A 12,452-nucleotide genomic window follows, 5' to 3' on the forward strand; every position below is an offset into this window, starting at 1 on the left:
TAATCGATAATAGCTTAAAAAGTTTAGTTTAAGCCTACTAGTTCGCATCCTTTTTAAATCTATTATTTAAAGGTTTATTAATATTATAAGGGAAAATACCGGTGGCTCTCTAAATATTTAATATATTAATCTTTTTAAAAGCTATTTTACGAATCTTATACTAGTATTAAATAAAGCTTTTCTTACTCATCGTTATATTTTAAAGCCTTAAGTAACGGAAAGTTATTATTTAACGGAACCTCTCTTTTAATATATAAAAAGAGCCGAGATTAAGGGGTTAAAAAAAATACGAAATATAAATAGGAAAAAAAAGGAGCTAGATTTTATTATTTAAATACTTTAATATAAATTCTATAGTAGCGTAATTAAAATAACTATTTAATATAAAAAGCTTTTATTAATCCCCTTACGCCGGTGTAATTTAAAGAATAAAGATTTTTTTAAACTATATAAACGCTAATTTATTACTTATCCACCCTTTTAGTAACGCCGCGAAGAGTTAATCTTTAATTTCCACCGTTAAATCCTCCTCCGCCGTTAAGAATTATTATTATTAAACTAATAACCCCTTAAATATAATTAACGGCGAAAAGGTTTAATTATTTACGTTAACGCATTTAATAATTAATACTTATTCGCGATTAATAAAGTCTTTAATAATAATTTATTTTAAACTAATAGGACCGATTATTATTTAATTACCATCGAAACTAGTTTAATTACTTATCTTATTAACGTTATAAATATACTTAATAAGGGTATTACGAGTAAAGTTATAATTAAGCTTATTAAAAACCTCTTATATATTTTCTTTAAAGGTTATTATAATTCATTTAAAATCCATCGATTTTAAAAGAGTAAAATTAACTAATAAATAACGCTTATAAAATTTCTTTACTTAATTTTTTTAAGCACGGTATTATTACCGGCGGCTTTAAATATATATTAAACGAAAATCCGGAAAATATAATAAAAAAGTAAAACGCCGAGAGTATATTACGTAAAGGTTTAAGATATAATCTAAGCCTCCTCGGTTATAAAGAGGGCTTAAAAAGATTTATTTCTCTCTCGAATTATCGGATAGCCTTATATCCACGCGGAAATCGTGGTCCGTGAAACACTATATAGTTTCACGGCGAATTTAATTAATCTATGATAGGAGCAGAGGGAACGGGGCGCTTACGTACCGGTTCCGGCTCTACTCCGCCGCCCTATATATATAGAGACCTAGGCCCCCTGGAAATATAAAAGGATAAGCGTTAGCTTTATCTTTTCACCTGTTAGATAAAAAGGGTTTCTCCGAAAGGCTGATTTTAAGAGAATATAGAAAACCTTAATAAGTCACTTATTATAATAACTTTAATACACGGAGTTTAGGTTAAATGCCTTAAAACCTTAATTAAGAAGGGTATAAATAATTAAAAAAAATCTCTTTCATAAAAATAAACGGAGGAGAATAGATTACTTTAAACTATATAATATTTACTTTTATTTAATAACGTAATCCACGGTTTAATTAAATACATAGTTTAATTAAACACTTTCTAAGGCCTCGTATAACGAAATATAAATTAATTCTATTATAACGCATTTAATATATTAAAATTAATCGGAATCCTTCTCTTTAAATATTTCTATATTATTTTAATAGGTACGCGTATTATGTTTAGGCTCCCCGTAAATTTTATAGCGTCGCGGGCGCGTTTTAAACCTTTTCGTATAACTACTATTCCGGCGCGATTTATCCTATAATTATCTATTAACGTCCCTTTAAAACTATAGGTTTTCTCTAGTTTATATACGAAGTAATTCTCTATCCTATAGCCGTTTTTTTTTCTACGGCGGCGCCGGTTAAGCATTTTATTTACCTCTTATAATACGATTACTTTACCCTTTAAAAAAACGAGCCGGTGCATTATTTACGTTATACCTTTCGTAATTTGGTTAAGTTTAGTTAAAATCGATGTCGGAGAGCTATTTTAATGCCGTATAATACGGTTTCGAACGTATTCGGTTTAAAATTAGGCCTTAATCGGGTTATTTAAAGTTTTTAATTCTTAAAGAATAGGTAAACCGGAAGACGTCCTTAGAGATATTAGAGTACGTAGTTTTATATTTAACTATAAAATAATATATTCCGGATCGTACGAAACAAGTCCGGTCCCTTAAAAACTTCCTTATATATTCGAAACGATAAAAATCGCTTAGAACGCTTTTAAAAACGCTAGTAAAAAGTCTTTTTTAAAATATAAGTAATATACGCCCGCATAAAGCCTTTAATTTCTTTCCCGTACGCTTTTTTTAACGTACGAAAACAGCCGACATTAAAAGGTTAAAACTTATACGACGAATAAAAAAATATATAAAGTATAATAATCGAGTTCTCTTTATAGTAAAGCTCGAAAGCTATTAAATAATAACTCTTATAGCTATTAAGGATTAATAGGCGGTAAACACCCTTTATACGAAACTTCGTATATTTATCGAAGTATCGAATCTAGTCCTCGCCTCTTTTATTCGTAGTCTAGTTATTTTTAATAATTACGATTACTTAATTTTTCGATAATAGGCTATTTTCGTACTAAAAAAAATACGTTTTCCCGGTAAAAATAATATACGAAAGAATAGCGTAACCGTGTAATTTAACGCCTTATATTATTATAACCTATTCCCGGTTCCTTTACTATATTACCTTAAGCTTTCCATATCGATCGGAGGTAATTACGATTATTTCGGACGAAATTTAGTTTATAAAAAACCCGGTTTCGTTAAAATTATATATATCTTTCTTTTAAATTCTATATTTATTAATTATATTTCGTATAAAAGTAAACTACGCGCAATACGCGTCGGGATTTTCGCAAAGAACTCTTTAATAATCGATTTTTTTCGGTTAAAACGCGTCTAGAAATTTAGTTATTATCGTATAAAATTAAAAGCTTAATTAACGTCGACGCGTCCCGCATTACGTAAATTAAGTAATCGATTCGCTATATCTTTAATACTACTTATTCGAAGCGGAAACGATCGCGAATTTAAATTAATTATATATTATACGATTAATTACTCTTCGAAATTCGTAAACTTTTACGTTAACGACTACGTATCTCTTCGTAAAATACCACCGCGACGCCGATAACGTAAAGTTATATAAGGGACATTATATATTCGCGTTACGGCTCGTACGCGTAATTTAAGGTTTTTTAAAGCGCTTAAAGCGTTAATTATATATCGTTCTCTTTCTATTAATTTACCATCGTGAGTAGTAAAAGTATAAAGCATAAAATATAAGTTATACGGAATTAAAAAAAAGTGTTTAATTAGACCGTGTATTTAATTAAACCGTGGATTACGTTACTTATTATAATAACTCTAATATATAGAGTTTAAGTTAAATGCCTTAAAACCTTAATTAAAAAAGGTATAAATAATTAAAAAAAAATCTCTTCTGTAAAAATAAACGAAGGAGAATATATCACTTTAAACTACACAATATCTACTTTTATTTAATACACGTGATATTTAACATCACCACCCCTTACTTATCGTTACCACCTAAATTCGTGTACCTTTTATATAATCGACTATTCGAAATAATTTAAATTATAGCTTATAACTTCTTTTCGGTAATTATTATTATAAATAAAAAAAGAAGAGAAAGAGGAAAAGAATAATGTATTTTAATTAATTTTACGATGGAAAATAACTAACTTATATATACATTTAGGGGTAGTGATCGCAAGGGTTAATAAGATAGAAGGGTGGCCCGTAGCAGGGGTAGCCCGTAGCAGGGGTAGCCGGCTTACCCCGCAGCCGGTTCATCCATTTAATCGAGTCCATTGCTTCTTTCTCTCAAGTCTGGGAAGGCTTGGAACATTTCAAATCGCCATGGCTCTGATACCACATTCATCCTTGCCAAGGCTTGGGCAGAAAGGAATAACGGCCTGGGGGAAGTTGTGGTCGCGCGCCTGCTGCTCTTGCACCCGGCCCTTCCTCTCGCCCGGAAGAATTCCTGCGGTTCCTGGTACCAGAGCGCAACTTCACCATCCGGGTCGCAATACACCCAGATCGTCTTCAGCCTTCATGTCTACATCGACGCCGCCCCTAGGTAGCTCGGAGCTATCTGAACCAGGCAACTGGAAGGGCCCTATGGGCGACACCTGTCGACAGATGCATCAGACATGCTTCGAGGAGTGGGGTTTCGTCGTTTACCGCTGCGCGTACGGCAACGATGAGGCCTGGAACCGGTACATGGAGAACTTCCGAGCCGCCATACACGAAAAGCTCGTGTCCTACAAGTGCGAATTCATGGAGCAGTACGTGCGGTGGACCGTGGTCGAGGACGAGCTGGACCTGCGAGCCGCGTCGAAGCTGCGAGTCCGACAGCGTTTTGTCGATTGGCGCAATCAGAACACGGTCTGGAGGCAAGCACCCGAATTACCAAAGTACATCCCCCGCATGCCCTACGAAGCTACCCTGCGCCTGCCGCGCTTCACGTATTGCCTTCACGTCGACCAAGACTGCCTGGACACGGTGGATGCCCACGCCGCAGCCAAGCCCACCGAGACGGAGTTCGAACCCGGCCCTATGCTGGTGGTAGCGCTCATCGATGGCGATTTCGTCGACCACTCGTCTATTGATGACTACAAGTGTCCTCCTGTCGAGGGTTGCACAGAGGAGTATGTGGGCTGGCAATACATGCCGGTAGGACTGCTTCCCTGCTTTTACAATGATCACCACTATTATACCCTCGAATCCGACGTAAACATAAAGTACAGCAGGCCACCCAAGATTTCGCCTTTCAGTATAGCATCTATGCCCCTAAGAAATAAAGGATGAAGCTTCTATTAAACACTCGTTAACAAGGAGGACATCATGCTCGGCGTCAAAAGGTTCTGTGTGCATGCCCCGGTCCAGGTTTCCAAGCCAGTGCCTAGTTGGAACCAGTCTTATAGAGGCGTCAGCAAAGATGCATATGGCCAGAACCTAATACCGACATAATACATCCAAGCTGGAAACCCCTTGATGATTGGTGGTTACCTATGGTTTATTAGCGGGCGGACGGATGTACGATTTCCCGGCGCATAGTGTGGGCTCTATTTCTGGCTTCGGATCTTGCCGAGGCCCACTCTAATCCAACGACATTTCACACGACTGTTGAGGAGGGGCTGCTGGCGTATGTAACCCCTGAGCACCTCCAACCACAACACCACCCCTGCCTGGCATTACTTCATTGGCAGCGATCAGTTGTCTCATTCGTTTCAAGGCCAATCTGACCATGGCAAGCGAGGCATCTGATGCGGTGCAGGCCGCATTGGCGGCGCGCGAGCGCGGCAATGGGTTCTACAAATCAGGCGACTTGATCCAAGGTGCGTCACACACACGTCCTACACTATACACGTTGCTGACTGAATGTCCCAGCGGAGGCTGCATATAATCAGGCCATACGCCTTGCACCGACGGACCCTCGGCCACTGTCCAATGCGTCCGCTGTCAAATTTGAGATGGGTAATTACATGGGCGCGGCCATCTTCTGCGAGAAGGTCTTGAAACTCCTGCAGACCAATCCTGATCCTGATCTCGAGCAGAAGGTCCGTGTGCGGATGGGAAAGTCGTATATGCTTGCTCGGAGACCTACCCAGGCTGCCAAGGCGGTTGGCACGAACCTCGATGACAGTGAGGATAAGCAGCAGATTGAGCAGTCGATACAGGCCGTGGAAGCGTCAGATCAGCTGTTCCCCGACCCAGTAAAGCTCCGGAGTCAGTTATTGGACAGGCTGTCACGACTCAAGTTCGCATTGTAAGTACTACCCTACCGGATATACGATACCATCATATTTACCCATCTCCCCAGACAAGACGAGCCGGAGTACTATTCAGTTGGCCATGATGACCCCGAACCCGAGTTCAACCAAGAAATGGTCAACTCGAAGCAAGAAGACTACTCCTTCCTCTTTGCAGGTATTGGAGATGCACGCAATCTGTTTGCGACGCTCATCACGATTGGCTCGTTGACTGCGGCCAACCCATCGCTCATGTCCAAGAAGTTGCACCTCGCCCTCCTAGACACCAAACCTGCCGTATTTGCCCGGGACTTTCTCATGTTCCGCCTGCTTCTTGATACGAGCCAAGAATCGAGTGCGAAGGCATCGGAAACGCTGGTCGCACTCAGCTACCTATATACGGCATCGACAATGCCGGCATGGGCTTACTCCCGGATGCAAACTGCTATTAAAGACCTTCTAGGGGAACTAAAAGTTGAGGACTCACCAATTATGGCTCAATTCTATGTTAGCAATGTAGACCGGGCATTGATCAGCTCCCATCTGCGAAACTGGCAGAAGGAACCCTCGGGCTGGTACAGCACAGCGGAGTTCCTCACTCGAACGCAGAGCAACCTGCTCGCTGGCAAAACAAAGCGAACACTGGGACAGGGCCCGGAGTCGGATAGTGGCGCACCTGCAGGTTGCCAGGCCGGAAGCCCGGATGTTGTCGAATACGAGGATCTCGGTGTGATGCTCCCACCCACGCATCTCATCAAGGAGCACGAAGAGCGACTTGTCGAACTCCTCAAAGAGTACCGTAAAAAGCGTACCCCAGGCAACAAGCGGAAACTGGACCACTATTTCCAGGAGCAATGGAAGCCGAACTTGACTCTCGTCGACTTCGAATGGGAATCGAAGCGGGGCGGTAACCCCAATCCGTTGCTGGACTTCACCCCTCACAAGACTGCGTCACTCCTTTGGGGCAATCTTCCTCCGGGTACCCTCGGCAAGAAAGTGAGCGGTGCACTGCCGCACGTCGAGGGCTTTTTCGGCTGTGTCGCAAAGGCACTAGGCAAGTTCCCAGACCAGACGACGTTCGAGATTGTGATTGGCGACATGGTCAACTACTTTGAGAGTGCTGAGCAGGGCTTGCTGCGGAGCAAGGAACACACCAAATCCACAGCTGCGTCCAACTTCCCCGACACATTTGACCGTATCCACATGAGCAACATCCCCGACTACGTGGGAGGGGCCATGGCCACCTTTCTTTACGCGCTGCCGGTATTGCGCCCCAAGAAGACTTCGGCAGTGACCTCCAACGTCTTGCGCAACACCAGAGTCTGGGCCACGCACGACTCGTTCCTCGTCGACAGCCTACTGCTTGCCGGCCGTGCGAAGATCGAGAACACCTTCTCCACTTCGCTCGTGCCGGAGTGTTCTCAAGTGGAAAAGGCGCTGGATGGCTCGCTCGTCGGAGGCATGGGGGCGATCATGGTGTTCTCCATGAAGTGGATGCGCCAGTCCGCCAAAGCCCTGGAGTGGTCGAAACTCATGCCGCGCCGCAACGTCGAACACTGGCTGCATGCGTTGTACTTCCGATTGTGCTTGCCCTTCCCATGGGTTCGTGACTTCGAAAGCCGGGTCCTGAGACCCCTCAACCCCATCACTCTGTTCCGGCTCGTTGTTCACCTGTTCAAGATGGGCTACCCTGCCTCCTGGCTTTCCAATACCCTCAACGATCTTGCCAACGGCGAAGTCTCGAGCACCGCCAGGCCGCCGCGAGAACCCGTCACGGACGCCGCCGCCGCCAAGAAACTCCATTCTCCCAAGCCTATTTCCATGAGGCCCTTTGCCACTGAATACAGGATGCTGCTGTCATTATGGCGCCGCCTGCTACCTTTCGGCCTCCTTCTCCAAAAGGCCGTCGAAAAGCAACTGCCAGATCCGCGCAAGATCCGACAGTTTCAGATACTATTCACCAGCATCAGCGAAGACTTGTCTGCCTCGGCTGCTCGTGGTATTAACTTGCCCGACATCGATACCAAGTCCTCGGTCCTGGTGTTCTGGAACCGCACCGTGAACGGCGAGGTGCCGATCGAGGGCAACTTGCGGGAGACCTTGCTCGACGACGACGAGGCGGTCAAGTCCGGATCCTTCCTCAAGACCAAACTCCAGAAGGCCGGACGACCCGAGTCAGAAGATACGGTGCATGTGGTCTCGACCACGCAGTGGAAGGCAGACAATAGCATCGCGACGTTCTGGTTCCCGGAAGATGTAGTCGGGGGCATGGTGTCCGGTTCGGACGACTGGGTCGCTTGCATCTGGAGTACGGGACCCTGGACACAGACTACTTCTGTGGCTGTTGGGCCGGACACGGTCAGGGGCGGCGATGCTTGGTGCTGATAGAAATTTGTATGTAAAAAGAAGTTGGTCTATGTTGGTCAATTAGTCCTCATATAGACTATGTAAGGGTTGATTTAGTACGATTCGTTGTGCGTCAGTTCCGGATCACATCTTGGCCTACTGTTTCCGGCTACTATTGCAAACGAGTCAGGCAATTTCCTGATCTGGAAGCCATCCCAACTTTTATTGGTCGGGGTATCGGACGGCGTAGGTTTAATCTAAGGAAAAGGGGTACAAGAAAGGCTATGGACATATCAAGGCCCAAAGTCCCGTCTTGAAGGTGAAAAATAAGCCACGGAGCGTTTCAGATTCCAAGAGGCTAGGGTGGAGGACGACGGCGCGAGACTGGGCGCCCCCGAGACCGGCGCGTGGGCTATGGCGGGGGCTCAGGCACATGGGCTGATTTCGGTGGCGGAGTTTTTAGCGTCAAGAGGGGTTGGTGAAGAGGAGGTATATCATTATGTCCCTAACGTCTATGAGGATATATATAATGTCGCATGGTATCCTATCTCGTGATCAGGGCTAAGCGCCAAGGCCAAATCACCAAAAATAAGTAGTGGCCATCTGTAACAGATCCCGTAGGAGGTGTTGCTTCATGTTCATGACGCTGGCGAATTTGAACTTGCGGCAAACCTCGTATCGTATCCGGTCTCGCTTATAAAAGAGACAAGCAATTTGTCCATTGCCACTGTCGGCAGCAATGTTCGAGCGACGTCTTTTGCCAGGGACGTGGGCGATATTCGTTTCGCGTGCGTCAGGACTGGAAACTAGGGGCAATGCATATTCTGCAGCGTGATGATGGGGTGTTCCGTAAATCGATGCATGGTCGTATGGTGGGACTTGGATATGAGAGGCATCGTTTCCCACAGGCATTGGAAGGCCCTGTGAGAATGTGGCATCGGGGTACATCGGTATGTCAAGCAGGGCGCTGTTGCCAAAGGCTACCGGCGCATGTTGCGGCATGGGCCAGTTCTGGACCAGATGCGGTTGGCCGTAATCTAATGCCCGAGGGTTGACAAAGTTATCGAAAGGGGAATCTGGGGAAGTTTCCCAACTTGGAAGATGGAGAGGACCAGGTGAAGCACGGAAGGGGGAGTTCAACGGCGCAGAAGGATGCAGCTTCGCTTGCTGGGGGGCGCTGCGGCCCGGTGAGCGGCCTGTTGCGCTTCTTAGAGTTGAGCATGCCACTCATTGGACTTGTGGCTTAGCTAAGTGCCTAGTAAACCATCAGAGGGACAGGTGAGACGGCATTGAATGGTGTGGGGAAGCCCATCTTTATCACCTACACAACTGTGTACGAAGAGGCTTCAAGAACCAATCAGAGCTGCCAGACTGTTCTGCCATAACAGTGGTAGCTTCACATTTGTGTAGACATACGCCGGTGTTTTATCAGTCCGTCGAATGCGTTCCATCCAATTGAGCGTCCATGATAGAACGCCTCCTTTTCTACACATTTGTGAAGCTCAGAGAATGTAGGATTCCGACGCAGTCGATCTTGCTTCTCCCAAAGGGCGCGCGGTAATGGCCCTCACACTTGTGTGCTGGAGATGGCCTCCAATTGGTGACGAGGCCTGGAACCCCTCACATCACCAATGATCATCCATTATCTGACGAATCGTATCCTAAGATGCTGCACACTTGTGTGGCAAGCATCCATTAGGCCAAGTCCCAGCACCCCCATGCAGGATACGGGGTCCTCACATTTGTGTACGCATTTGCAACACTTCAGCGAACCAATACAAGGCCATCTTTCAAATTGATGACGCAACATGGTGTGTGTCGACAACACATTTGTGAGGTATGCAAGTCGCCATCCAGCTTGGAGCTGATACATTTGCGACTTCTAACTTGGCCAACAAGGATACCAGTAAGATACCGGAGCAAAGGGCTAACATAAGACCGACCGACCAGCTGGCCAGCCAGGATGGAGGCCTCGCACTCCGATAGTTCCGTAGAACTTCCAAGCTCACATACACAATTTTGTCCATCCCAAGCCTCAAGATCGGTCGCAAATTCAGGGAACCTGCGGCAACAACAGACGTCGACGATATCTATTCAATTTTGCCATCGCACGCCAATAGCAAGCCATCCGCGCAGCTCCCAGCATTTTTTCCTGAAGTACATAATGTTTTCTGGATCTACCGATTGCGTTCCATCCTAGACTTTTTGATTGTCAGAGTTATGTGCTCTTCCCACACACAAAATGCGAACGAAAATCCGGAAAAGCAAAATGATACTGCGTCACCTGTATCTGCTGCAGTACAGTCAACTTTAGATGCCGATTTCTCGCCGGCGCCACAAGCACTGAAGCGCAAGAGTTCTGAATCGACCGCGTTTCATTCTGGCAAGAGAATGTTACCTCTGCTGGAGCCCAAGAAGCCCGATTCTCTCCCTTCACAATCCCGCGACACTGGTCCTGGCTCCGGCTCCGGCTCCGGCTCCGGCTCCGGCTCTATTACTGGCTCCGGCGTTGGCTCTACTTCCAGTTCTGGCTCTGGGTCGAGTTCTGGGCCCTGTGGCTCACACTATAGCGTCACGAGTTCTAGTAGTTCTCAGCGACAGTTTGTTTGCCCCTGGTTTGTCTACGACCCGCACAGCTGCCCCGGCTCTCGAGGCTTTAACCGCATAGGCGACGTGCGGCAACATCTCTTTCGAAGACACAGGGCGCCAAGTCACTGCCCCCAGTGCGGCCTCGTTTTCACACTTGATGACGAAAGATCCCTGTCTGAGCATGCGGAAGCCAAAAGTGCTCGCCATCGTCCTTTGATCCGCCAGCAGGGTTGACGAGAGATCAATGGGCGGACATATGCGCAAGAGCTCAGGCTCCTCCTCATAATTTCTCCGGTGGAGACGTTGAGCGCTGGTATGCAATCTGGGACATCATTTTCCCGGGCCTCCCACGGCCACCATCTCCCTACATTGACGTGTCACTGTTCAGTGCACAGCTTGATTTCTGCCACCGAAGGTTCTTGGGGGACGTGATGAGAATAAAGTGTTACCTGCATGGATACAATCTGAACAAGTTCCTCCTGAGTTCCGAAAAGCATTGTTCTCGCTCTGCGAGGAGGTTTTGGGGTCCTTCATGACTTTTGTACGCAGCGAGGAAGCGCGAAGTAGTCAGGGATCAAACACGAGTCCCTAATCATACTTAATATAGCTGATATATTGTGCAAACAATGAAACATGCTTAGTTATCAAGCTCATCGACTTCATAATAGCTCATGGTCTAGCCTGTGGTGTTTCCTTTGACTATATGACAACCTAACGTATTCTCCCGCAGTCTAGCACTGTTATTAGTATCTTGGTTTTCAACTAATTCCGCCACACCTCCAGGGATCGCAGCGGGCAACATCTGCCGTTCTTCTCCCTGCTTTTTAACGCCCTCAGTGCGCCACTGTCATCTAAATGATGTATGCCCACCAATACTGCGGATTGCAAATCAGATATAGCTTTCTGTATGTCAATTTTGTCCAATATTTGAAAACAACACTAATCCATCCTATATCCACCCTTAGGAGAGTTACTGGTCTTAATGTAGCATTGGCCTATGTCTAGGTGGTAACCTAAAATTAACAACCTCACTCGAATCTGTCGCAGGAGGATGGAGACAGGGGGTCGCCCCTTGACGCGCCTAGCGCGCTACGCTAGATATTTCATTTATGTATTTATTAGCACGGTAGCACCTTTCTCTTTTATCCTTTCTTTCTTTAGACAGCACTTTAGCACTCAATATACCATCGGAACGCTCTCTGCCGTGCGATAGAATCACTACGTAAGCTTTTCGCATGCTCATCCCGCACAACAACTGAACTAGATAATGCCTTCGATTGGTAATTACTGCGTGAGACCTGGCACATGGTCTTAACAACAGCACTCCGCTTTCTATGGTCTGATTCAGTTCGATGGGTCGACAGGAAGACTGCGTGTCAGTCAAAATTACTGAATTCCCCGGATCTGTATCTTTTCCCATGATCGAAATGAAAAATGCGTTCATTGTAGCTGAATTGGATGTCTTTTTACTTTTTGTTTACTGTTCGGTGGCTGATAGTGTTTGGACAGGCCAATGGTTTTGTTGGTTCAAGTCACATCCGAGAGGCAAAGAAAGACAGCTGGATATAAGGAGTGATGGAACTTTTACCAGACGCCACGATAGTCAAGATGAGGTTGAGAAGAAGTTCGACGAAAAGCTCCAATAATATTATATGGGATACTCCCATGTGTAAGTAATACATAGTAGGTAGTAAAAAGTACATAGTAATGGTGGTTAGTATACAAGAATCGCCA

The 12,452-nt window shown here is 45.3% G+C and overlaps 4 protein-coding genes across 4 annotated transcripts; 3 read left to right on the forward strand and 1 right to left on the reverse strand.

Moving 5' to 3' along the window:
- Positions 1 to 4,083: 4,083 nt before the first annotated feature.
- Positions 4,084 to 4,839, forward strand: PG986_002911 (uncharacterized protein; the record flags this gene model as incomplete). The annotated part of the gene is made up of 1 exon (XM_066839133.1): positions 4,084 to 4,839. One exon carries the CDS (start codon positions 4,084 to 4,086, stop codon positions 4,837 to 4,839), a length of 756 nt encoding a protein of 251 aa, XP_066704197.1.
- A 439-nt stretch (positions 4,840 to 5,278) lies between these two features.
- On the forward strand, positions 5,279 to 8,168 carry PG986_002912 (uncharacterized protein; the record flags this gene model as incomplete). Its single annotated transcript, XM_066839134.1, has 3 exons — positions 5,279 to 5,369; positions 5,422 to 5,800; positions 5,855 to 8,168. The coding sequence occupies 3 exons, from the start codon at positions 5,279 to 5,281 to the stop codon at positions 8,166 to 8,168; spliced, it is 2,784 nt and encodes a 927-aa protein (XP_066704198.1).
- Positions 8,169 to 8,708: 540 nt separating this feature from the next.
- Positions 8,709 to 9,512, reverse strand: PG986_002913 (uncharacterized protein; the record flags this gene model as incomplete). Its single annotated transcript, XM_066839135.1, has 2 exons — positions 8,709 to 9,325; positions 9,455 to 9,512. The coding sequence occupies 2 exons, from the start codon at positions 9,510 to 9,512 to the stop codon at positions 8,709 to 8,711; spliced, it is 675 nt and encodes a 224-aa protein (XP_066704199.1).
- A 425-nt stretch (positions 9,513 to 9,937) lies between these two features.
- PG986_002914 (uncharacterized protein) lies at positions 9,938 to 10,952 on the forward strand (the record flags this gene model as incomplete). Its single annotated transcript, XM_066839136.1, has 2 exons — positions 9,938 to 9,966; positions 10,124 to 10,952. 2 exons carry the CDS (start codon positions 9,938 to 9,940, stop codon positions 10,950 to 10,952), a joined length of 858 nt encoding a protein of 285 aa, XP_066704200.1.
- Between the last annotated feature and the right edge of the window lie 1,500 nt (positions 10,953 to 12,452).

The sequence above is a fragment of the Apiospora aurea genome (genome assembly GCF_038362705.1).
Source record: "Apiospora aurea strain CBS 24483 chromosome Unknown utg000002l_segment0_segment0, whole genome shotgun sequence".
NCBI lineage: Eukaryota > Fungi > Ascomycota > Sordariomycetes > Amphisphaeriales > Apiosporaceae > Apiospora > Apiospora aurea.